Source organism: Tachypleus tridentatus, chromosome 2, assembly GCF_004210375.1.
Source record: "Tachypleus tridentatus isolate NWPU-2018 chromosome 2, ASM421037v1, whole genome shotgun sequence".
Lineage (NCBI taxonomy): Eukaryota > Metazoa > Arthropoda > Merostomata > Xiphosura > Limulidae > Tachypleus > Tachypleus tridentatus.
In genome coordinates this window covers 140,870,805-140,898,397 of record NC_134826.1, presented here as the reverse complement: position 1 = coordinate 140,898,397, position 27,593 = coordinate 140,870,805, and the positions used below count along the sequence as shown (strand labels likewise).

Genomic DNA, 27,593 nt, shown 5'->3' with positions numbered 1-27,593 from the left:
CTAGTGTTACACAATGAATGAAAATGTAAATTAGTTAACTTGTGGCAAAAAAATTAAAAAACAAACAAACAACTCTATTCTCCAGATAATAATAAAGGTAATTTTTATTTCAGCCAATGTTTTGACAGTGCATCTTCACCAAGGCTAGTAGTATAAAATGTTTTGTTACCATCTAACTTTATTACTACAATATCTTAATCCATCCAGTATACACTACAAATTCTGAAAAAACAATAAAACAGCACGCATATGGTTGTCCTTAAGTGAAGTGTAAACACATAGTCTTTTTCCACAAGGTATCACCAAATGGTGTGTAAACATTTAAACCAGGACCCAGTTTTATACAAGACATTATTTTCTTCTGGTATCAGATTATTGAAAATGAACAAAGAGAGTACATAAATGTGATAGAAAAATTTCAGGACTCGAATCATGACAAACAATTAAAATTGTATTTTCCTCTTAATTTTGTTTGTTTGTCAAACATGCCTGCTAGCAGAAATCGAAACAACTTTGGGTCTAACAAAGCATGAGATTCACAACCGCCAACATCAAGCATAAATAAACCTAATTCAAATAACCAAATTTTAGTTTTCACTAGTTAATGTTATTTGTAATTTAAGCTGTTTGTTTCTCTGAGATAATATTTTTTTAAACTAAAATTTCAGGACTTTTACAAAACAGTAACTTGAAAACTACTGTTTTTCCAAAATTTCCAGTTCCAAATTTTCCGAGAGTTAATTTTTGACTTTCCATAATTTCATGAACATGAGTTAATAATCTAAATGAGTTCCAACAAAAATCTCCAACAACACTTTTCATTTCTTAAAATAACTCATCTCCTTCCAGACACTTGACACATTAACACTCAATACGTTAGCACATTATCTCTAAATGCGTTAATATTTTTCTACTTTACAGGTTTCCATATATGATATAATGTTTCTTGTCCCATATAAAAGTACATTAATACTTAAATTAATTTCAACATTAAAACTAAACCTCAAGAAGCATGTACATCATTGGCTAAAAAGGAAAACAAAGAACAAAAAAGCATACCCTTCAAGTGCTGAAGATCCCAAAGTAGTTCTTATAAAATCAGATGTTAACATTAAAGTTGGTCCTGAAAGTGTAAAAGAGTTTGCTTGTAAACATTGTAACAAAAACATTTCAAAATATGAGCATGCATCAATATGAACTGAAAGTTACATCCTGGAACATTATGGTTATGGTGTGTCAATCTCTGAAATATCATTTGTTGTGTTGTTATTACATAGTCCACGGGCTAAGGGTGGTCCTGTGGGCATTTCTATGCCTGGAGAATTACTCCTTTTATATCACAAGGCCATTTCATGGGGTTCATAAATATCCATGGTAGAAATTTTCAAATCCAGCAATAAGAAAGAAATTAAAGATGGTCACCGAGATGTTAAATGGTTTTTTGATGGGGCAAGTAGCCAATAACTCCTGTTCTAGAACAGATAGTACAATGACTTTGGTGTCAAGAAAACCACTGGCAACCTTATCAACAAAATCAGTACTGACCCATTTGATAAATCCAAGATGGCTACCACATGGATTAAGTAGCAATATTTCACACCATAGAACAGAGAGCAAAATGATATAAGGTGTCTAGATATAGATTTGGGGAAGGGGAGTTAAAATCCAGTTAAGATGTAAAAAACAAAATTAGTCCTCAAGCTGCTTGATAAATTCAAGATGGCATCCAAGATGGCCACCATTACATGCAATAAACTGCCTTTTAGGAGACAAAAGTGTCCATGGAAATGTTTTGTGATCCTTGTTTGAGTTATCTATTTCATGTCATAGGAGCTTCAATAAATGTTAAAATTATCTAAGGTATATATCCAGATATTGATAATGAATAAAACACTAATATAAAAATATAAACAAAATGACTACTACAAAGAAAATGTATTTCCTGATTTACTCTCAAGGAGTAACTGCTCCATTGGTTGTATCTTGATTTAATCAAATAAATGTTTTCCTTACTTATGTCATTATTAATTTGCTACGAGTAGCAGAAACAAACAGTTAACCCTTTTTGCTACTAGTCATGGGTCAAAGGCCAATTCATTGTGTTTGTTGACATGCATTCAAAATTTTATTGAACTACAGTTGTACTGTTAGATATATTATGTACTTTTACAGATATTGGTTGTTGTAGTGGTAAGGTATGTACTATTATAAACATTGGTTGTTATTATACTGTCAAGTACACCACATACTGTTAAAAACATTGGTTATTGTTCTGTTATTTATATAATGTATTACTAGAAACACTAATACTGTTGAACTATTGTGTGTGTGTTTATATATACATAGCACATTTGTGAACACACACAAAAGTAACCAGTGCCATCACTACTCAACACTTTCTTGTGACAACAAATAAATAACGTGGTTACTGTTACAAAAAACAACAAAACACTAATATTTTAAAGCCAAACCAAACAACACAAGCGACTAACAGAGTTTCTTAAAACTCTAAAGATGAAAGAAACACAAGAATGTTACATTAATGAACATTTACAGTTAGTAGAAACATGCATAAATTACTTGATGAAGTTTTCACAGTTGTACATTATAAAAATTACACACTTAAAATAAGTATTAGGAACATTATTGCTGAAGAAAAATGAGCAGAAATGGGTCTTTACAGGAAAATAAAAAAACATTTTGATACGTACCAATGGTAGTGAGCGAGTGATAAAGCTCCATCGTGAACGTATACAGAGGGACATCGTCAGAAACACTCAGGATGGCGACTGTTGCAAAGTTACAGCCAAATGGACGGGAACCAATAGTTGCAGCTTTTCCTGTAAACAAACCAAAATGATCATTTCAGCCATATTCTCTAACAGATTAACATAATCTAACTATAAAGCTATTAGCACTAGCTGTTTCTAGGTTTTGTGGTGGTAAACTAATGAGAAGGCAGCTGCCACCTACTGGGCAACTCTTTACTAATGAATATTGGGATTGGTCAACATATCATAATGTCCCCATAGCTGAAAGACCAGATCCAAACCTGGAACCAGCAGAGTGTAAGCCAAGCATCCTAACCACCTGACCACATCATGCCACATATGCTTCTGCAGTCTAATTATTCTGGGAAAAACAAAAGAAATAGTAAACACAGATTATGCTTGAAAAAACTGAATATATTTTAAAGCAAGTTCAACAACTGTATTTACTTACTTTTACACCTTTATCAAGCAAATACAGATATTGAAAATATTTTTCAATTTATAGAAGTTCATACATGGCTATAGTTTTGCATTTAGTTTCACAGTAGTTTAACTACCATCAAGTGTGGTTGGCTGTATTCCATATAATGCTTACATAAACACTAAAAATGAACAAAATAATACACCTTATAAACACAAATTAAACAAAAAAATTTTAAAATACTTTGTAGGGGATCTACAAAGTTTTAGGGAATCTCAGGTTGAACTGACCAAATTTTCTTAAAAATTGGTAATAATATATAACTTCAAAACACAAAATAAAAATTATAATAATATGATGATGAAACATTAATTATATTTAATTATTCATGTTCTTGTCGTCCAATAATATGGTTGTTTCCAATAAGTTACTAAATTTTACTTATAAAACTTAACTGTTTCACAGTGAGTGTTGTCCCTCTACCTATCTTTACTACTACAGCCAATGAAGTGGATTTTTTTTTTAATTTATGTTTTTAATTATTCTTTCCAGTTAATACAATCAAAATCATTTTATTATAGATAATGGTATTAGCAGCTTCTCCATAATTATGGTGAAAAAAAATAAACATTTACCAAGTTTCCAAATATAAACAACTTTAAATATGTATTATTCAATGGTTTAGCTAGGCTGTTAAGGTCCAACACAACTCGAAACTGTAGTTCTCATTTAGCCAGGACCTGAACTTCATTACCTAATACAGACAAGTATTTTACTATTAATCAATTAGTAAATTGTATCTCCAACATTATTATTATGAAGATCATAACGTACCTGATATTGTTTCTCCTTTCTGCAAAGTCCCAAGAATACGATGTCCAAGGAGTTTTATAAGCCGAGTAACAACCTGGCAAAAAGAGTTATAATACAACATTCATTAACCTGTACAGTGCCGTAGACGAGATAACTCATCCAAGCAGATTGGTAACACAATGCCATAGACAAGATAATTCGTTCTCGATAATAGCTATCTTCAACGCTAGATGTCAGCATCAAACATGCATTTGACCTACTTAAAATTACTCAATTTTGCTGAAAAAAAAACCAGCATAGGAGCTGCCGTAGCAGCTGAAATACTTGGCAGTCAACAGGTCAGCTGAAATACTTGGCAGTCAACAGTCACTATAATAATAGTGTGTGAAGAAGAATGAAAACAGTTTGATTTCTTAAGCTAGTACTGAAGAAAAGTTTAAATATTTTCTAAAAACATCAGATTTGAACAAATAATGATAAGGTTGCTGTAATTAAACCAAGTTTGGAGCAGCCAATGTAAGAGCAACATAAACGTTCAGGAAGTCAGTTCAACAGACTAAATAACACAAATAAAAATAAAAACCGAGCGAAATTGAGCAATGTCTGTTGAAAACTACATTTTTTCATTTTGCATGTGCTTAACCTTTGAGCTACATTCACCAAAAGTTAAAAAACTGGCCTTGAGATTACTCCATCTTTTTTTACCAAATTAGATTAAAACTTTTGATGTTATGTGGCTGATTTTCAGTGTGATTTTAACCTTGACCTAGATGTAGTTTCACATATATATATATATAGGAAAGAAAACAATACACCCATCACTGGGAAGGAGTAAATAGATTTGCATACATACGTATGTATGTATGGATACACACACACACACATTCAGAAAGTACAATATTCAAAACCTGTTTTCCTTCATTTTAGATTAACATTTTAAAGTTTGACAAATTGACCTATTGTGGACCATCACTTCAGTTTCTTCATATCTTTCTAATGGAACTTAAAGGATTTATTTAATCAATAAAATAATAACTTACTAATGTGTTACAAAGATGGTAAGAAAGTTATCTTGCAATTCAAATAAATTTAAAATACTATATAATGATAAATTTTATCTTCTCATTACCTTCTTGATAATACTTCATGTAAAACGTCTGACAAATTTACTTTTGAAAATGATCCGTTATAAACAAAAGCCCTTCCTTGTTCAGTTTATATGTGAGACGTATGCTCATACTGGGTTCATAAACAACCATTCTATTAAACAGGTTATAAATAAGTACCATTAACCATGTTGATATATAATGCACAATAACCATGTTCATGGTGAGCTCCAGTATAAGAAGTGTTCACCTTATGGTTGAATTGGCTGTCAACGTTAGCATCAGATGTGCAAAATAGTTACAGTAACTAAACAAAGAAGAACTATTAAACTTAGATAATTTCTTATACATGGATAAAAAAAAACTGGTAATCAACATACCACAGGGTACTTTATCTTTATAGCATTCAATAAACCTTCAGGAAGCTTAGCCAACTCAGAATCTCTGAAAAAAACAAAAAATGTTTGAATAATTATAGAAACACAGAAATGTCATATTAAAAAACTCCTTTGCAACACATCAAAGTTAAGCCTAACACAGAAAATAACAAAGCAGTTTCATTAAAATTAAATGTGGTTAAAAAACAAAAAAAACTTAAATATTTTAACATGGTGGTTACTTTTGTACAAGTTGTTACTAAAAAGGTTTTAATGTTATCAATCTATAGTTTTTAACAGTCACTTGTATTTTAGAAATATTTTCATAATTAAACAAAGCATAGTGGACAAAGTTGTGACTATAAAATAATGATTGTATTCTTATTTGCAAAATATACTTTGATCTTCATAAGAAATCTATCAAAAAGCACACAAAGTAATAGTTCAGAACAGTCAGTCTACTCTCACAAGAACTGCATTTAAACTTGCATTTCTCTAATGAAGCATGGTTGACATATTATAAAATTATTTTTTTCTGCTAGCACAAACGAGTTCTTAGAATAAATGGCTGTTGTTACTCATATCCTACTAAATCAAATAGCAGAATGATTTTTAAAAACGTCTTGTTGATACTGACAAAACCGTTTTCGCATTCAGTAACTTTACTAGACGCATTTGAAAAACATTATCTGATTATCTGTCTATTTCATGTTAACGAATAAATATAAACTAAAATATTCTTTTAAAAAAATTCAGTTGCCGCCAAACCTATGAGCCATGCACAGTGCTACATCACGGTCATATCTGAATCAGTCTTGGTAAAACTAATAATGCTTACTGACTTAATATAATAGTAAATTATTACTTTGTACTACTTTCATAACTTCAACAGTGCAAGAACTGGTCATTTTATTTAATATTCATAAATTTCTATTTGGTATGTTTTTTTCATCAATATCATTATTCTGAAATCATAGCTCCTGTTACTACATTCTCAATTTAATATCTGGCTCTTCCAACAACAAAATGAACTAATTTTAATGTAGTAAGCTTTCAGTTGATAGTGTAATAAGCTACCTCTGTTTCATGTATTCAGTTTATTTTTATGTACTTGGAAGTATACAAGTACCGAGTTAGGCACTAAATGAGTGCATTATACAAGAATATGGTAGAGTCTTTCTGACGGAAGTTCACATCAATATTTATATATATATATAAGAAGCAGAGTTACTGTAAATCTCGTGTCATAATTTTTTGTGAAGTATTTATAAAATGAGCTTTGATTAAATTTTGTAGAGGAACTCAGGTGGCGCTCCTCTCACATATAGCCAAAGATCTAAAAAATTAATGAAACTTGTAAAAACGTGTATGGTTGCAGACTTACAATGACAGAAACCAGGTTTCAAATATCCTTGATGAATGGAGCACAGATAACCCGTTGTGCAGGTTTATTAGCTTCAAATAAATAAATGCCTACTATAAATGGTGATCTTTCTTTGTTTATTAAAGCCTATGTTCTTAAAGAACAAAAGAAAATTTACTATAAAAGGGTTACATCATTTACAGATATGGAGGTGGTAAAATATAACACATAAAGATATCATAAAAGAATTCTTTAGGTTATGCATCAAACATGAGAGTAGAACACAAATTATAAACTTTACATGAATTCTATGCTTAGGAGAGAAAAATTGACAGAAAAAATAAGAAAACCTGATAAGTTTGTTTTTTTCTTACCTTACAGCCATTACAGTTGTTGCTCTTGCTGTCTGAGTTAGTACCTCAACCTGCATGAGAGTTATAACAAACTTATGTTTAAAGTCAATGTTATAATTACTGACATGCACAGACAAAAACACTGGTTTAAAAAAATAGAACAAAAATAATTTCATCTGTTTTAATTTCCATTCAGAGTTGAACATAATTATGGAACCTTTCCTAATAAAAGAAAAATTGTGGTAACAAATGTTCACTTGCTTGAGAGTTTAATACAGAACTTAAGAAACTGACTGTTATTCTATTAAATAAGACCACTTCAATATACCCATCAACTGAAGATAACACTTATCAAAATGACATTAGTAACTATTACAAAGTAAATCATCTTTGGAAATGTAAAAAAAGAAAAGTTTATAACAAGAAAACTCACTATTCCAACGAGATCTCCTCTGCCATATTCACCAGCCAGTTCCTTCTTTCCATCTTGTCGGGTCAATACAGACCTCAGTCGTCCACTCAGAACAATGTACATGCAATCTGATATATCATCTTGCCTGAAATCATTAACCGTTAGCAGTGTAGTAATTTATAAAAAAAGACACACAAGGATATAGAACTCCATGATTTCATGTATCAAGAACAAGATGTCAGCAGAGAAAGAGAGACAGAGAACTAAAACCAGAATATAATTATTCTGAAACTACAAGAGTTAGTCGTTTTTGTATACCAACATAAAGGTGATAAAAAATAAATCTATAAAGAGTAAAGACAACAATATTACATTACTTTGTTTACAGTCTGTTTGTTATCAAGAAGTCTATAATTAAGATGCATCATGAAATTCAGCAAAGTACCAAAAAATCTTGAATTTATCCACAGTTTAAAACATTTACTTTTGCAAGTTTTGTATGAAACCTTACCTGTACAGGGCTCTACCAGATTCCACATTCATCCAGTCAAGAGCAAAGTCTATTTGTCGAACAAATGATGACAGTCTCACCATTACAGTGTGAACCAGGTTCAGAACAGCTAAAGGTCTCTCTCGGAGAATTCTAGCAGACAGAAAGAGAAAAACTTTGAGTTTCCAAAACCACTTCCTTCCAGAATTCTATTCACAAATTGAAATTTGCTGTTCTGTTATCTGACATAGATTTCAGCACCACAAACAAAAACATTTGAAATATTCTTAATTTACTGTATTATTCTGCATCCATACCATAAACAGCAAAACACACTCATAGAAAACAGCAACTCAAGTTGAATATATTGGAATTCTGTGTCAAAAGTAGAAACATCACTCTGACCTTAAAACTGCAAGTCTAAAATAACATGTTAAAACATATTAATGTTCATGTTCGTTATTATTATTAATATTCTCCTTACAGAAAATACAGACATCATAAAGATACTTACAATATTTAATAGTCACTGGATACATTAGTACAGTTACATAATACTTAACTCTTTCATAATCTGATCACTAGAAAATAAAATACTTACTCATACGTATTCTTAGCACTGATAACTCCAATTTTGCTGTGAAGTCTGGTAGTTATTGAAAATAAAGATGGTTCACCTGTGATAACAGCCATACCTCCAACAGCTTCTCCAGAGTGAGCAATGTGTAGTGTGCTCTAGGGGAAGAAAAATTGTAAGTTTAACTACATAACCATAGTTCAAAAATCTGCTCAGGTCTGCTCAGGAAATGCATCCAAATATTAATAGTTTAAAGTGATCTAATTACAAGTTAAATTTCATGAACATGGAGCCACTACAGTAAAACCTTGACATTAATAATGCTTATCTAACTGCCCTCTATAACAAGGTACCCTTAATGAGTCATTCAAAGCTGGATTCCCCACTGACCATACTAAAGTTTTGAATTTTAAGGTCCTCATTTTGTTTGTTGTATACAGGACACTGGTTTTGACCTGGAACATTATCAACAGGAAGTCTCAGGGGGTGAATAAGCTGTACCCCATTTTCTTTATTACTGGTCACAAACTTTTACAACATTTCTCTTTAAAGTTTGAACTGGTAAACATTTCACATTTGTTTTCTGTGTTCATTTTAGTGTAAACAACTGAAGTAGAAACCTGCTGGAAATAAAACAACAAGTCATTACTTTTGCATTAGACTGTTTATGTGATACTGTAATACTCTCAAGAGCAAGAAAACACATACATGAAAATAAGCAGACTTGACCCCTACTCTGAGAACACAATGTGGAATTAATTACCTTATGTGTCCAGTGTTTACAACTAAAATTTCCAAGACTAATAAGATTGCACTTTGAATCTGTGAAAACATTTAGTATAGTATATGGTTTGAAATCAAACTAAACTAAAACATTTATTACAGTACATGGTTTGGAATTGATCTAGTAAAAACATTTATTACAGTAGGTGGTTTGAAACAAATCTAGTAAAAAACATTTATTACAGTAGGTGGTTTGAAACAAATCTAGTAAAAAACATTTATTACAATATATGATTTGCAACTAATCTAGTAAAAAATCATTTATTACATTATATGGTTTGGAACAAATCTATTAAAAACATTTATTACAGTATATGGTTTGGAAGTGATCTAGAAAAAAAATCATTTATTACAGTATATGGTTTGGAACTGATCTAGTAAAAAAACATTTACTACAGTATATCGTTTGGAAATGATCTATAAAAAACATTTATTAAAGTATATTGTTGCCTTCAAGATATTCTGGCTTGATGTATCTGACAAGTATGTTTTTAACTTGTGAATCAGAGTTCTATGCATAATGTGTATGCAAGGTTCTTCTCTTTGCAATATCAAATTGGCTTGCTCAAATAGAGAAACTGCAGACTGAAGAAAAACACAAAATAACAAGTTCATTTTGTTGTCCAAGAAACTGTTAACTTATCTAACTTGCTCTGCACATAACTTTTCTTGGTTACTTCCTTGCTAGCTTTTGTTTTCTTTTCTTTTTTCATTGATTGTCTCTTATTTAGTTCAAGGTCAGACTGCCGAAACATACATTGAGTTACATCAAATATTTCTTTGTCTGCTTTTGGAAACTGTTGTCTTGTATCCCTATGTGGTTGAGAGGATATCCTGACTGTTAGTCTTGCTGCCTGACTGAGCTGCACATTTAGATCCTTTTTAATCTAGTTTTTCCTTTTCACAGTGAAAATACTTCTTCAATGGCTTCCACCTGTCCAATATTCTGTTGAGGCACACCCCAAGTGATAGTCATCTTGTGTTAACAAGTTGTAGAATTTTTCTTGTTTCTTTGTCATACAATCCTTGAAACTCTTTGAAATGTTGTTTTCTGCTAGCACTTTTATCCAGAAAGTAGTAGATATATATCAATATATCAGAAACTGGGCAGGGCAGTTCTCTGGAAGCTTTCTGGGCAGCAATATTCATGAGGTGACAGGCACAACCCATGAAGTAAATGCTAGGCTGTCGTTTTGAGATGTGTCCCATCACACCTTTACCTATACCAGACATAACTGAGGCATTGTCTGAAGAAAAACTAAGACAGTTTTCCCATGGAATTTTCCTCTTTGTCAGTTTGTGGTCCAAAAGCTTGAAAACATCTCTCCTGTTGAAGCTTCTTTCCATTCCACCATTGTCAAAAGAAAACAAACAATTTTTCCAATCAAAGGGTCAAGATATCTTACAACCACTGGATACAGTTTTGAGTCATCCATGTCTGTGGATCCACCTGTGGCTAAACTGTAAACATTGTTAGTAAGTATGCTTGAAATCATTTTGCCATCTTCATAACCCAACATTTGTACAATGGCTGTAGTTTTGGTTCTAGCACAGCCATATTTTTTCACTATATCAGAGTCTGGGAAGATTTTTCTGAATAGATGTCCTGCATGATCGGCTACAGCTATCGGTAAATTATGAGCAATGACGAATTGCATGAACATCACTTCTGCATTTATGGTTTCATATTCTGAATTCTTACTCATAAATGTCGTCATCTGCATCGTTTTTGTCTTTGCCTCAGCCTTTTGTTGGTGAGATGCTGATTTTGTATGTCTGGAACAATCGTTTATCCCGCCATGTGCCACAGAAAAGTCGATGTAACAAACTGTACAACATGCACGAATGTCACTGACTTTTGATGCAATGACCGGATTTTTGCACTATACTCTTTCCTAAATTTTTGATTCACAGTTTTAGTCCTTTTAGATTTGCCAGAAACAAGACAATCTGGTGAACGAAGCATCTTTTTTTTCATCTTGTGAACAATCACATTGGTGTTTCTATGGCGCTTATAAAACGAGAAATACCCATCTACACGAGCACTGATTGGCTGACAAGCATGATGACGTAACTATAGATTCCCCCATGTACCCAGTATAGAGAAGCACTGCACTCAAATTATTGGTAGACGTCGGAGATACAAATATTTTTTATTATTTCAAGCACAAACATGATTATCGCAAGCAGCCATTTGAACTGTGCCTTTTATTTATTATCAAAATTTATTTGTATTTGACTAGAAATTTTCTTTTCACCCCTTTCAAGCTCTGGGGGAACAATTTATCACTTTATTGTATAGGCCTATATAATATATAATAATTTGGGAGTTGCAACTAGTCATAATATTTGTCTGTATGAGCATATAGTCGTAATGTATACGCCAAAATCGTACTGTTTATGCTCAAATCGTAATGGTTGGCATCTCTGTATATGGTTTGGAAGTGATCTAGTAAAAAAAACAAAACATTATTACAGTATATGGTTTGGAAATGATCTAGTAAAAAACATTTATTACAGTATATGGTTTGGAACAAATCTATTAAAACATTTATTACATTGTGTGGTTTGGAAGTGATCTAGTAAAAAAAACATTTATTACAGTATATGATTTGGAAGTGATCTAGTAAAGAAACATTCATTACAGTATATGATTTTGAATTGATCTAGTAAAGAAACATTTATTACAGTATATGGTTTGGAAGTGATCTAGTAAAAAAACATTTATTACAGTATATGGTTTGGAAGTGATCTAGTAAAAAAACATTTATTACAGTATATGATTTTGAATTGATCTAGTAAAGAAACATTTATTACAGTATATGGTTTGGAAGTGATCTAGTAAAGAAACATTTATTACAGTATAAAGTGATCTAAACATTTATTACAGTATATGGTTTGGAAGTGATCTAGTAAAAAAACATTCATTACAGTATATGATTTTGAATTGATCTAGTAAAAAAACATTCATTACAGTATATGATTTTGAATTGATCTAGTAAAAAAACATTTATTACAGTATATAGTTTGGAAGTGATCTAGTAAAAAAAACATTTATTACAGTATATGGTTTGGAACTGATCTTGTAAAAAAACATTTATTAAAGTATATGACTTTACCTGATCTAATAAACTTCGCAAGTGTTTGAATATTTGTCATCTTACAGGGATGTTTGGAATTTACCGATATACCATCGAGGCAAACAGAGATAACTTCTTGCTTTATCAAGTGTCTGTATAAAGTGCAAGAATGAAGATACTGCCAGATTGAATCTGGAATATCTGGGTTCTCGTTATTTATTATGTGTATGGTTATTACATGTTAAACACTTAAAAATAAGAAAGACATTAACTTTGTTTTACTTAATATAAAGATATATGTGTGTGTGTACTCGTGCATCTTCCACCCCTAAAAGTGATCAAGTAGAGGGCTCTGATGGAGTACCACATGTCATAGTACGTTATTAAGACCAAACAATTAAATTTTACTTAACCTTGTATGTTACTCAATGAAAAACTAGAAGAAACAAAACAATTAAATAACACAACCAACTTGCTCATCTTTATCCACTGATTTTTGTGTGACTACAAGTCCTCCACAAATGACATAGAAAAGTGCTGTATCCTCCTGACATCCTTCCTTTAGTACGCACACACTAGCTGGAACCTCTTTCACACTTACTCGCCCTTTCAATAGAGATTCATCCTGATGACAGATTTAAAAAATAACTTCTAAATTAATGTACACTGAAGAACATATAAACAATGGCTCAAAAAATTCCTTGACTACCTTTGTTTAATGGTGAGGTAAAAATAATTACTACAATAAATTATTCTGTCAGTTTCTTTATTGTTGAAAATATGAGTTTAATCACCTTTTATAAGAACAATGCTCAAAGTCCTACATTGTCATCAGCAAACATTCTTGGTGATGGCAATAGGATTCTATATTATTTACTGATACCTTTAATGAGCTTCTGCAAAGAACAAAGGTCAGTCTTAACCCACAACGTTCGACAAACATTCCACAAGTCCTCTACTTTTTGTGCAAGTCAAATTCCAAGGTTAACATTAACCTAAACTGAAATATGATTCCAATAATACCTCCTCTCATGATGACACTTTGCAGAATGGATGGCAGTTACCATCCATTCTACAAAGTTTCATCACCAATACTCTGCCTGAACAATCTATCAAAGAATACCTCCACTCCACTAACAATTGTTGCTGTTAATTGACCAGCAGGATTTCGTATTTGCCCATCCAAGCATTTATCTGATTTCTTCTTGCTTTCCCCAATGTTTTCACACCAACTCAACTGGCCCTGATAATAACTGACTTGTGATACCCTCCACCTAGATCAATGCACCCTCTTACCCTGGTACTGTAAATAAGCACCTCATTCAAATAATTTTATCACTTCTCACTGACTGATATCATGCCAGTCTTTAACTCTGACTCTTAGTTTGGTAGGGGGCAGGTTTGGAGAGTATCAGTAGAGGCAAGCATTATTGGAAATACATTTTTAATTGAAGAATATGCTAATGTAATACTATCCCCTGACACTATAGCTGCAATCCCACTTTAAACAGGTGTAGAGGGCATTATCCATACATAAAATAAATGTACATCATAAGTGTACCAAGATAACAATGATACCCTAGTGGAGAAACCATGCTACATCCAGAATATATATGCTCTTCACCATGAATTTAGTTCCTGTATCAAGGATGGAACTGTACATAAGCGATCATCACTGTAGGCCAGTCCCAAATACATAGTCAAGAGCTCCACTACTTGGAGTTGAAATTAAGGGGTCTTGGTCCCTATATCCCATGTTGGTGGCTAAGGCAATTGGGCTGCAATGTTACACATAAATATACTTTTGGTTGGATCCTAAGCTGTAACTGCAGAGTGATGCAATATGAACTACTCAAATCATGATGAGAAAGTGAGTAACACCAACTTGGACAAACCTTCTCTTCCACCTTAAGAAGTTCAAAAGGCAACACCCTACTCTCAGAATGATGGGATAGCATATCCCTTACTAAACCAAAGGAACAGAACTCATTTAGTCTGGAATTATGAACATTCATCCTCATTCCCCAATCAAGTGAGCAAGAAATATTTCACTTGTCCCCAAAATTATGGGAAAGATGTGGAACAACTATGCCCAATCAAAGACCCAAGATGGGACCATTCAGTATTTGGACTCAGGAGAATACAGTGGACCTCCTAGTTGGGCATCAAATCTGATCTGGTACTACAAGTTGGCTCCCAAGAAGACTGGTCTTGCTCTCACCAATATGTGGAAAAAACACCTAGAGACCAAGGAAGAAGAGCTACCACTTTCACTCTCTTGTCCAAGAGTGGGGGAATTTGGATAAAAAGCCCCTGTCCACCACCCTAGTGACTGGAAACTAGGTGTAGTAAAGATTCATTAGCTCCACTAGTACAGTATAAGGGGTAACATGCATTTGGGAGTTCTGAGGAACTGTGCTCTGGAAACAGTGCAATAGGTGAACCAAATTCTTTCAATTTTCAAAAGCAAATTGACCCTGTTTTATTCAATCGATAATTGGCAGAGAGCAGGATCTCCTTTAGTTTTACTCAAAATAGTCCATGAGTGGTGGTCCAGAATAGTACAATAATATCACCTGGTGAGCTCCTAAATGGTTCTATGGAACACCTCATTTCTACATATCCCACTGCAACTGGTAATAAATATAGGAAGATAGTGGTTGCTACTGCAGAATTGATAGAAACAAACATGTCTGAGCGACACTTGCCACAGAGTGGGATCCTGTCAAAACAAGGTAAGGGACCCTGAAAGGTAGAAATAAAAAATACCCTCTCTGGATAACCTAGTGCAAATAGTTAAAATAGGTACAGGAGGTAAGCACAAAAAGTACATGGGAATGAATGGGCTGAGAAACTCATACAATATGGTAAAACCCATGTTATTCCTCTGAAAGGAAAACCCTGGAACTGCAGTACCTTACCCTTGTGTGCTATAAATGCCAATAATGGTGGGACTCCACCACTAAGACAAAGTGCAGATATAAGCAAGCTACATCTAAGTAGGATATCCCAAATACATCTCAGTAACAAAATCAACAGAGGTTGAGGAATGAGCAACTTTTGAACCTCAGAGAATCTAGACATTGATGTAAATAAGGAAGATCAACGACTGAACACCATCTTCTGTCTTCGTTGACCCAACAACTGACGGGAATACAAACTGAAGAACTAACCCAACTATTTCACCATCCCAAGACCAGTCAGACTCAGATAACCCTAGAACTATGTTCCAAATTCTGATGAACAGTGGGAAACAGAAACCTTATAGGTTGGATGGATATTAGTGTAGAAGATGTAAACTGAAAAAAACAACTGTGACCTAAGGACCTGTAGAGTTTCAAGAACCATGGTTAAAATTACCACATGTCAAGAAATTCTTGGAACCAAGCCCTCCCAGCCCCTGAAGGTATACAGCAAACACTGATGCTGACAGCAATTCAACTAAATAGTGGAAACCTTGGATGTAGACAGAAGCTATTATGAGTACCAATGTACCAAGAAACTTATGTTGGGGGGTTGGTACTCACCAAAATTGGTAGAACTACAATCCCCTATGGGAGCCAAAGAAATTTAAGACTCCAACAACAGGGAGGAACGTAGAAGCCTAAAATTGAACCATTGTGCATGGTACTATAGATCTAGCTCATCTTCGATGAAGTTGGTGGTCCTGAGAGTCTTCTAACAAAATGAAGTGAAAGGAAATGAAATGATGAAGTTGAATTGTAAATCCGTACACTTACTACGTCCCGCCAGGTGACACAGACCTACATAAGTGAAGTACAAACTTCACTTTAGCACCACAAAATTCGAAGAGCAGATGTATTATCTGAGAATCAAAAAATGCCTCCACCTGATGGTGGTAAGGGGTATTTAGGAAATTCTGATGACATGCCAAATAAAACCTAACTGTCCCTTTGTGTAACTTAACCTTCCAGCATGATCCATGATATTCTTGCATGGAGAAAACAAACTAAAAGTTGCTGAAGATATCACAAAGGTGATAAGTCAAACTAAATATTAATTGTCCTATAGATGAATAAGAATTATATATATATATATATAGACACACTCCATAAACAATTATTTGACAAAAATATCTCGATGCCTATTTATAACTGGCAAACCACTGAACCAACTGTTACCAAACTTGAATGTACTTTGAAAGCCCCTTCCCCCTCAACTGTAAATTTGTCATTGCTTGGATCAGAACCTCTCTCATGTGAGTCCACGAGCCTTTTATATGCTCCACATGCTATTCTACTGATCTCAACCAAACTTTGCATGCACCTGTGTGCAGGGCCAGATTAAAAGTTTTCTTGGCCCTAAGCTTTTCAACTTATAGAGCCTCCCTTGTGACAGAACCTCTATGTGCAATACATTTATAATCATATGTTAAGGCCCCGTAACTAGTGTGAGACCCTGGACTTCAGCCCGGTAAGCCCATACCTTAATGCAGGATTGTCTTGAGTTAAGCAGTACTTTACTACTAGTGTATCAAAAATTATATATAGTCCATTGCTGTTTTTTAATATAACAGCAACGAACATTATCATAGTCTCAATAGACACTTTTTGCCTTTAGCAGTTTTAATCACAATAATAAATTAATTAATTGAATAATATAATTCTCTATTTTTGACCAATAACTCTAAACTTTACCAGCCATGAAGGGAAAAAAAATCTATTAAAGGTGTATAAGAAACTAGACACAGAATGTTAAAATATAAACCCAATTAGAAACATGTTTACTTCAATTTTGTTTTTAGAATTAAAAATAATTAATAGTACTATTACAGAGTAGAAAAAAATTAGAAGGTATGAACTGAAGTTGGACCGGCTGGACATAAATGACAAAATTAGGCAAAATGTACCAAATACAGAAAATATTTTAATTTCTGTTAAAAAGTTTAAACATCTACATTTCAGTAGAAAAAGAGCCGAAAGTGTTAACTCATGGATTGGGGGGGGGGGATGTTCAATCTTTAAAATGAAAGTGTTTCTAGAATGTGATAACATGAATTAGTTTTAGAACACTGTAAAAACAATCGAATTGTCAATTTTCTAATTTCATTAAAAACTATTCAATTTTCACCATGTACCAAAATGTCCAGACAAATGACAAAAATATACATTTAGAGAAGACATGTACAAGTAGCATCAACACACGTACCTCAATTCCTAAAACATGCATAAAACCTTGCACTGCTGCTGTAAGAATGTCATTTTCATCTTCTCTGTGTAAAAAGAAAGAAGGCTTTTTCTTCGTAACTATGCATGTACCATGGTGACTTTCTTGTACCTCTTTTCCCTACAGAAATAAATCAGTGTATTTTTTAACTTTTTATTCTAATAAGCTGCCATATATTTCTGTGTTTACGAAATAGTGATATGTTTTTATTATATTTAATGTAAAACAAACTATGAATTACTCTATTTTTCTATTCTATAAAATAATGTTTTATACTATCTTCAAGCTTTTCCCTGATTTCTGAAACAAAATAAAAGGGGGCCTAGACCCTTTGAGTCCCTCCCCCATATTTGTGCCTACTTATACAAGATTAAATAATACAGTTAGGCATTTTTAACTTGTAAACATACCACTGTATATTAAAAAAACAACAGCTGTCTTTCTTCTAAGCTGCAGTTCAGAAACAGCAACAGTAGCAAAGATGAGTAGATTTAGTGGAAGAAAAAAATCAAAGCAAAAACAAAGCATTCCTCCACTAGCCCATTATACAGCTTTGTTTTTAATAACAAACATAATGGCAATATTTTGATTACTCTGATACTTGGAATCAGTAGCAGGAGAAAGTAAACAGGAGGGATCAGGGAGGGGACAACTGGTCCCCTCGTATAGGAACAGCACCAAGATGATTTTACATATATGATGGTTGGAATGAATCAGTATGATGCATTCATTTAAAAAACACTGATTACACACATTTTTAAGATAAAATTATTGTTGACCTTTTAACCACCAGGAGTATCACCAAAACATCACAAGTAGGCCTAGGCTGTGAGTACTCTACTGTTTCTTGCGATCTCTATGGCAACAAAAACAAAACATAAAGATGCTTTGATAAGGTGTTGTTCATATTATTAATTTCAAAAGAATATAATATAATTCCTGAAAATAATATTTTAGTATAATGGAAAATGAGACACCTTCAATCTTCATCAAGTTTAGTGGCACGTTTGTTTCTTCGATATGCTCTGAAACTTGTGTTAAAATCTTGTTCACATTGTTCCAGCTTACTGTATCATTCAAATAACCAGATCAGCACACATCATCAAATAAGTAACATTCATGAACCACGAGAGGTGCCCAGCATAAAAAAGATAAAGAGATTATAGAAGTCAGCAAATCGAGGAGAATAATGAATGCATTTCTACATCAGTGTCAGACAATTGATAAACAGATATCTGACTCTCTCTTATAAAAGGATGCTGACCATGAGGACAAAAATAGAAATGTAGATGGAGAGACACGTGATAGGCCTTGTCCATCAGATATAGCTGACGAATTGAACGAACTTGTTGCTGATGAAATATGAAGCAGATTGTAAAAGACTATTTCTTAAGTTAACACTCACCCACTGGCTGTTAAAATTTCCAAGGGTGTGGGTCATGTTAGGTTTTCACCAAGTGGAAGACTTTGTACCGAACAGTCTGTCAAAGAAATGATGATAACGGTTGGTGTAGACATTTTTTTTAAATAAGGAAGCTGTCTTGCCCAAAGCTGGATACAGGACTAAGGGGGAGGAATGAAGTTTAACTAAAAACTGGGGAACAAATCCTGTGCAGCTGGTTGAATTTATTACTAACAAACATGTCGTTTGTTGTTTTCGTTGCTTACGATTTTTGTGCAGTTCCTCAAACTCAAAATCAACTTTTGAGTCAGAAAATAATTTTCATCTTCGAAAAAACTGGATAAAGCAAAATGTCACCAAGACAGCCCTGTTGACTGGATTTTCATAAAATGGAAAGAGTTGAAGAAAGAACAAAGAGTGGGTGATGTTTTGGATAAGTAAATAAGAGGATGAAAAACTATTGGAGGAAATTCTCCAAAGATTTCTTGATGTGATCAAACAGCTGTCTTTGCAAAGCTTTGCATTAAGAGGACATACTGAAAACCTGGATTCTCATAATCCCAGGAATTTTTTGTAAGTTTTAAAATTCCTGTCAAAATGCAATCCAGTCAACATCTAGCTGATGTTGGAGAAAGACTGTGTCCTATGGCTTACCTCTCACATAATATCCAGAATGAATTCATTGGTTTGTTGGTTAATGAAGTCCATAACCACCTCTTGACCAAAATCAGAGCCACTAACTACTATGGTACAGTTGGACTCTATTTCTCTTGTGACACACATGAAACAACTGTCCAAATTAATTTTTTATGTTATACTAAATTTTGACACATAAGAAATATGTGTAAGAAAGAATTTAATTTTTTAGAACTTGATATAAAACACATTTCTTCATATTAGTGATAATTCTTGAGAAACTTTAGAAAAATAAGCAGAATTTTGATGACTGTTGTGCCTATCTGTACAATAATAAAGCCATTATGTCGGGTCATATCAGCAGTGTTCAGAACAGACTCTGTGAAAGAAACCCAAATGCCATATTTATAAAATGCAACAATGACTCAGTTTCGTAGATGTTCATGCCACAGCTGTATTGTGACACTTTTTAGAACAGTGGGACAAGTTTATGCATATTTTGCCAGATGAACTGGTTAATACAAAAAAAAAAAGGCAAACAAATTGAAGTTGACAGTGAAAGAAGAATCCAATATACATTGGAGAGCCAGAGAAGGAACCATCCAACTGGTCAATAGAAAAAAAAAAAAGCAAATAAATTGAAGTTGACAGTGAAAGAAGAATCCAATACACATTAGAGAGCCAGAGAAGGAACTGTCCATGTCCTTGTTAGTTACTTTCTTGCCCTTAGTAAACGTGTCCAATTATTAACTGAACATCAAGCTAAAACAGTTAACAACAGAGCAAAAGTGCACACAATACTGAATGAGCTTTTGACATTTAACTTTGTTTCCCTCCTTAACTTTGGGGAGCAAGTGCTGAGAAGAATTAACATTGTACAGAAATATTTGCAATCTCTGAAAATGAATTTGCAAGTGACAACTGACCTCAATGCATTGTGTGAACATTTTGGAGATAAACATCCCCAGATATGTGAAAGTTCTATCCTCAGAGCTGTCCAATTAGTGGAAACTTGGAAATACAGTCATGGAGACACATGTTAAGTGTAAACAAAGATTGCCAGGGAAGAAGTAGAAGATGCAGGGTTGACACTTATCGAGGAGATAGATAGAACTATGATGCCCACTCCAAATAAACTGATAAACAGGAACAAAATGAGAGACAACAAGATCTAAAGTCATAGATTGAATGTAAAGCCTCTAATCATTGATAATATCAATTTGCATGAATGGTTAAACCAAACAAATTACTTTTGGTTCGTACATGAAGGTGATACAGAGGAAAAGTCATTGTAGCAAGAAATAACAAACTGTCATAGCTATTTCAAAAGACACAACATTCAGGTCCTTCAATTCCAGGAACTCCAGAAGAGTCGCTTAAGGCGACAGTTCAGTATAGAAAGAATGTTTTCCCCAACCTGCACACATCTCTTCAAATTCACCTAACCACGTATGTTTTTGTAGCTACTCACAGGCACTTCTTTAGCAAATTAAAGCTAATAAAAACTGCTTAACTTCTACAACAAGCTAACTACAAGCCATCCAGCTAACCAAGCCACTTTCTCTACTGACAAAAACACATTTGACTCAATCAATTTTTATAACATTATTGACCAATTTGCTGCACGAAAGACACGTAAACATTATACATAATTACAGGTACTGTGTAACCTGAATAAATGAGCATTTTATTGAAATGGTTGTTTTACTATCATTATTCATCAGTGTTTATTATAATTATTTCATTGTTGATTTAGTATTCACTGCTGAAATTATGCACAACCATTTATAGTATAAATTAGGAAGGGGTACAGACAAGTGTTTACTTCAGGTGTCCAAAACCCTCAAGCCACAAATGTTTAGAATAATAAAAAAAAATAAATGGTCAAAAATTCTAATTTTGAATAGTTGATTCTTTTCATGACAAATGACTTAATCACAGATTTATCAACTGTTGGAATAACTGAAAACATTAATATTCAAAACAGCTAGTTTCAATCAGATTATTATTTTTGTGGCATTAAGCAATTAGTTCATTTGACACTAAGTGATGGGATGCAGCTCTTAGGTAACCAATTATATCAGATCTAACAGCTTTACAGAAAATTTCAAACATAAAAAACAGATGCACTAGTATATTCAGACTTTCAAAGTTTTAAATCAATTTCAGTTATCTTTGTGTTTAAAAAATACACTTAATAATATTAAGTACATTATATGTAGCTCTTTTTACAAGTTTTGCAAACAAATCATACCTATGTTTGAAGTAAAATATCCATTTTTTCCTCAATATTTAATACTGTTTGATTCTAAATAAGAATTTGAAGGTATCACGTGTTAGGGGCAGAATCACCTCTAAATATATTTTCAGCCTAAAACAATTTAAGAATGTTTTTAACAGTGTGTACTTACCTTTTTCACAACTATTTGTTATTTGGTTCTGTTATGTGTACCTGCTTTTATTTTACAAGTACAATGATAACTAAAGCTATGACTGTACAGGTACTTTATGCTTAATGTAGAACAAACAAAAGACTGGACTAAGAAAGTATTGAGTGTAACCTACACAGTGACGCAAACAAAAGACCAGACTAAGGAAGTCTTGAGTGTAACCTACACAGTGACGCAAACAAAAGACTGAACTAAGGAAGTCTTGAGTGTAACCTACACAGTGACGCAAACAAAAGATTGAACTAAGGAAGTCTTGAATGTAACCTACACAGTGACGCAAACAAAAGACCGGACTAGGGAAGTCTTGAGTGTAAACTACACAGTGATGCAAATGAAAAACCGGACTAAGGAAGTCTTGAGTGTAAACTACACAGTGATGCAAATGAAAAACCGGACTAGGGAAGTCTTGAGTGTAAACTACACAGTGACACGAAATGTTCACCAAAATCTATCCATCAAATAAGTAGCTATTTTACCACAACTTAGTAGTTGTTATACCTGTGTTATTACATTTACACACATTATGATTAAATCACTTATAATCTTAGATGAAACAAATGAGACATCTACTTTTACATACACAGACTTCAAATACTTCTTGTGTACCATAAACAACCACAAACAATAATTGTTAGTCTTTTGTCATATTCCATTTTGATTTAACCTAATTCTTACTTATGTCAAACCTACAAACCTTCTTTTGAAAAGTGTGGGAGAGCGTTTTCTCTGGAACAGTTTGGTTCTTTAAAACGTCAACGTTCGATGTAGATTCTGAAGAACGTATCACTTCTTCACTTGTTTCCTCATCATCACTTCCTTCAAAGATAATAACAAATGATGATAAAGTCTACAAAAGTCAACAAAATATCTGTGTCATTACTATAAGTCTTAACCACTGCACCCCAAGATAAACATGAATAAATTCCAACATGTTAATTTCAATATAATCAATGAAGTTGTTCAACCACTGTACTTGTATAATATAAATACTTATGCTGTAAGGTACAATCTTTTTATATCATAATATATTACACAGAGCAACTAGTTTTTAACCACATCATTCTTAACTGGCTCATTATGAGTTTTCTATAAGAATGTTGCATAATAACATTCACAGTTAACTAGGTTTCAACATACTGTCTTAACTAAATGTTATTTATATTAGTTATTTATGTGGCAAGTCCTTAAGATGTAAGATGTCTGAGCCAGTAAACCAAATAAAGTGATTAAGGAGTCAACAAATTTTTATAAATAGCTTTAAGAGACATAACCCACATTTTTCTTATTCAAGTGCTACCTGAAGCCGTCATGTGACATGCAACTTTACATAGAGATAACATTAGGGTTTTTAAAATGCACATTATAAACACATGGGTAACCAAACATTACACATCTTATAATTACTGATGACACATAAATTGGTAATAATTATGTTAAAACATAAAACATGTTAAAACTTAGTGATAATTGTGTTAAAACATAAAACATGTTAAAACTTAGTGATAATTGTGTTAAAACATAAAACATGTTAAAACTTAGTGATAATTGTGTTAAAACATAAAACATGTTAAAACTTAGTGATAATTGTGTTAAAACATAAAACATGTTAAAACTTAGTGATAATTGTGTTAAAACATAAAACATGTTAAAACTTAGTGATAATTGTGTTAAAACATAAAACATGTTAAAACTTAGTGATAATTGTGTTAAAACATAAAACATGTTAAAACTTAGTGATAATTGTGTTAAAACATAAAACATGTTAAAACTTAGTGATAATTGTGTTAAAACATAAAACATGTTAAAACTTAGTGATAATTATGTTAAAACATAAAACATGTTAAAACTTAGTGATAATTATGTTAAAACATAAAACACGTTAAAACTTCGTAATAATGAAGTAGAACTTATATCTAACTATAAGCAGCTTTTCTATATAGATATACTACATTCTATCTACGATACTTTGTTGTAAAACATTTTAATAAGTTTTAATGTTTAGGCTTCCAAAGGCAGATGTACTTCTGTATTTTGCTTATGAACTTTAATTGTAAGCTTGAATCACAGAAAGTTTGATATTTGTTTACAGTAAGAACTAACATGTAATTTATATTTACCTTAATAAAGAATCTTTAAGTAAACCTAGTCTTCTTGTAGAATCCAGAACTTTTGTTGATATCTGTCTGATATTGCTAAAGTATATAGTGTGCACACTGATATTAATAAAGTGTATAGTGTGCACACTGATATTAATAAAGTGTATAGTGTGCACAAATGCATATATTTATAAGCAGTGATAAATTATCTCCTTTTTTTTAATCAGTTGTGAAACTTCAATTTTATTCACTACATTTCACCAGGGTTACCTGACCTCATCAGGTAAGATACAATAATTGAACAAGAGAAAGAATGACAACACTAGTGTAGAGTTTTGTTTGCTTTTTGAATTTCACACAAGGCTACTCGATGGCTATCTGCGCTAGCCGTCTCTAATTTAGCAGTGTAAGACTAGAGGGAAGTCAGCTAGTCATCACCACCCACCGCCAACTCTTGGGCTACTCTTTTACCAAGGAATACTGGGAATGACTGTCATATTATAATGCCCCACAGCTGAAAAGGCGAGTATGTTTGGTGAGACGAGGATTCGAACCTGCAACCCTCAGATTAAGAGTTGAACGCCTTAACCCACCTGGTTAATATCTGTTTTAACATGTTTTATGTTTTAACATAATTATCACTAAGTTTTAACATGATTTATGTTTTAACATGACTGATTTTAAAATGCTCTTTTTTAGCAATAATCTTTTCACATAAATATATTTCTGAATCTAGAATAAAACAATTCTCTGAAGAAAAAAATTACATTTCATCTGTACAAAGCTTAGTTTTATAACGTTAACATTTTTGTAAAAAAACATTTTATACTTGAAGAATGTTAATGCCGAAGTATGGATGTCGCAGATTTTTTAAACGCTGAGTAAAATGCACATGAAAATATTTGTTTTTCCACATTAAAAACGTTTATTTCATTGTCTTCGTAAAGGCAATCAAACATACAAAAACACATCCTCACCACCTAGGTCACATTACGAGGGAGATCAAATTATATATTTATATATTAATGAAATCTGCCTATGTTTTAGAAGTAAATTAAAAAAATCTTAAATAATACACAAATTGTGTAGCAGATTTGAGATACCACTTTACAATTAAAGTATTCCCTTTTCATTCTAAATTACAAACCTTTAAGTATTTGATCACTGCTGAAATTTCTTACACACCTTAATCTAGATTTTAATGTATTCAATGACCAAAAAGAGCATTAAACAACCCACCTGTGAACAGGAAGCCTAAGGATAATACATTTCTACATAAACTAATTTAAAACCCAAGAACTCTTCAAACATACCAGAGTACCCAGCAAATGTCACTGTCTTTTCTACAGAAGAATTTTCTCCAAGTGGAGTTACGATAGGTTTAGTAGGACTTTCTTTTTCATCGTGAGGTAAAGATGTTTTGAGAGAAGGCTGTCGTGAAGGGCTAAATTTAGGTGAGGTAGGTAGTGGGTGGCGTTTATTCACAGGATGTGGCTGAAAAAAATGTAAAGTGTTTTACAGGGCACAAAATAATTACAAAAACAGTCATTAAAAAACATGCACGGCTCCCAAAATTAAAATTTTACGTGAGAAATATTGTGTCAGAAACAAGAAGCACAAAACCACGAGGACTCATTCATAAATACTTTAAAGGTAAAAACATAATTACGAACACCAGTAAACACCTATCTTACCAGAATTTTCATTACATTTATCTAAAAGAATACATTTCATGTAATGAAATACACCTATAAACAGTTCCAGAGATTTAAAAGCAATAACTTTTGATCAAAGTAAACTATGAGTGAAAGTAAAAATACTTTGAAAGGCAGAACTAACATACAGACAAGGATAATGAAATTAGGTAAATATTCAAACAGATTAATTAGTGAAAAATAAAAATAACAGAATAACAGCAAATAAAAAAAATTATAGATTAAGTAATAAACCAAATTTTTCTGTGAGGCCTCAGTTGTAGTGTTGTAACTCACACACAATCATAAAACTATATGCATAACATCATGGTTAAGATTTAGCTAAATTTCTTTGGATGTTTTAGTTACAAGGTATGCAATTATATTAATGGCCATGAAAATACAATAATTTAACAAAAAGGATGCAAGAACAATAACTGTAATGCAAAAGTTGGATGCACTCGAAAAATTCAGAACACTTCAGATGACTGTGTATACAGACTAAAGATGTACTAGTATTACATACTCAAATTATTTTTATAATCTCAAAACATTATCCTCTATAACTTGTGAATATAATATTTCATTCACTTACTACTTCAAAATTTTACAGTCGAATAGCAAGATACCGTACTGGGAAAAAAGTGAGGTATACATACATATGCAAACATGCACATACATGGCTTTATATACAGAATGTAATCTTTATCATACACATTAAATTAATTTTCAATGGTAAAAAAATTTTCTCTGTGGCTTGAGAACACTTCATCCAATTATTAGTTAACCTTTCAATCATATACAAATCACACAACTTGCAGTAAGTGAAGGACGAAACATAAATTAATAATTATTGCATAAAACTGTTAAAATATTTCTTAGCAATAGTTTTAACCAACATCTTAAATTACCTGTCTAACCAGCTGGGTAGTTAGATCTAGATAATTATGCAATGCTGTAAAAGTGACTCTCTGAAGTCTGACCATGATGACTTGAGTGACTCTCAATAGTGATTCAGGATATTTCTCTAGCAGATGTTTAAATACTTCCACTTGTAGTCTGCAAATTAAAAAAAAATGCTGACATCTTAACTGTCACTTTTCTGTACATAAAAGATGTTTTTCAGTTTTATTCAAATTAAGTTTTATTTGCCAATTGATGTATGGTATTATACTGTTCTCTACCAACAGTAAACTTTGTCTGATTGCAATTAAAACTACTTACCTAAGTACAGACGTATCTTCAATAGCTCTTGCTGAAACAGTTTTAAAATCAGCTTGATGACCCTAAAGGTAGAAAAAAACCAAAAGAATTTCATCTTTAAAATGAGATGCAAATCAGCTTGCACTATTGTGCACGTGTGAAACTCCTAATCTCCATGACAGGTACAACAAAATTACTAACTTGTTAGAAATTCTGTTGAAGCTACAATTAAACATACAATTGGACTGTTTGCTGATAGTATGAAATTTTGAAGATACACAACTGCAAGTTTTTGCACTCAAACGCAAACATAATTTTTTACTTTTTTTTCAAATCTACAAATTTTATTTATTTTCTAGGTATATTTTATTTGAAGTGT

At 32.5% G+C, this 27,593-nt stretch overlaps 1 protein-coding gene across 8 annotated transcripts in view; it reads right to left on the bottom strand.

Annotated features, from left to right (window-relative positions):
- sws (patatin like phospholipase domain containing sws) overlaps positions 1-27,593 on the bottom strand; it is a 102,429-nt gene that overhangs the window by 42,741 nt on the left and 32,095 nt on the right. For all 8 annotated transcript variants that reach the window (XR_013025540.1, XM_076491406.1, XM_076491401.1 and 5 more), the window contains exons 8-21: positions 27,236-27,297; positions 26,923-27,070; positions 25,631-25,811; positions 22,916-23,037; positions 17,716-17,853; positions 13,019-13,171; positions 8,708-8,841; positions 8,128-8,259; positions 7,638-7,761; positions 7,226-7,275; positions 5,492-5,555; positions 4,027-4,099; positions 2,712-2,840; positions 1,060-1,123 (exon numbers count right to left, since the gene is read on the bottom strand). Coding sequence is in view for 7 of the 8 variants with exons in the window: in XM_076491406.1 (XP_076347521.1) it covers positions 1,060-1,123; positions 2,712-2,840; positions 4,027-4,099; positions 5,492-5,555; positions 7,226-7,275; positions 7,638-7,761; positions 8,128-8,259; positions 8,708-8,841; positions 13,019-13,171; positions 17,716-17,853; positions 22,916-23,037; positions 25,631-25,811; positions 26,923-27,070; positions 27,236-27,297 (1,574 nt within the window). In the remaining variant the exon portion in view is untranslated. The remainder of the gene's footprint in view (positions 1-1,059; positions 1,124-2,711; positions 2,841-4,026; positions 4,100-5,491; positions 5,556-7,225; positions 7,276-7,637; positions 7,762-8,127; positions 8,260-8,707; positions 8,842-13,018; positions 13,172-17,715; positions 17,854-22,915; positions 23,038-25,630; positions 25,812-26,922; positions 27,071-27,235; positions 27,298-27,593) is intronic.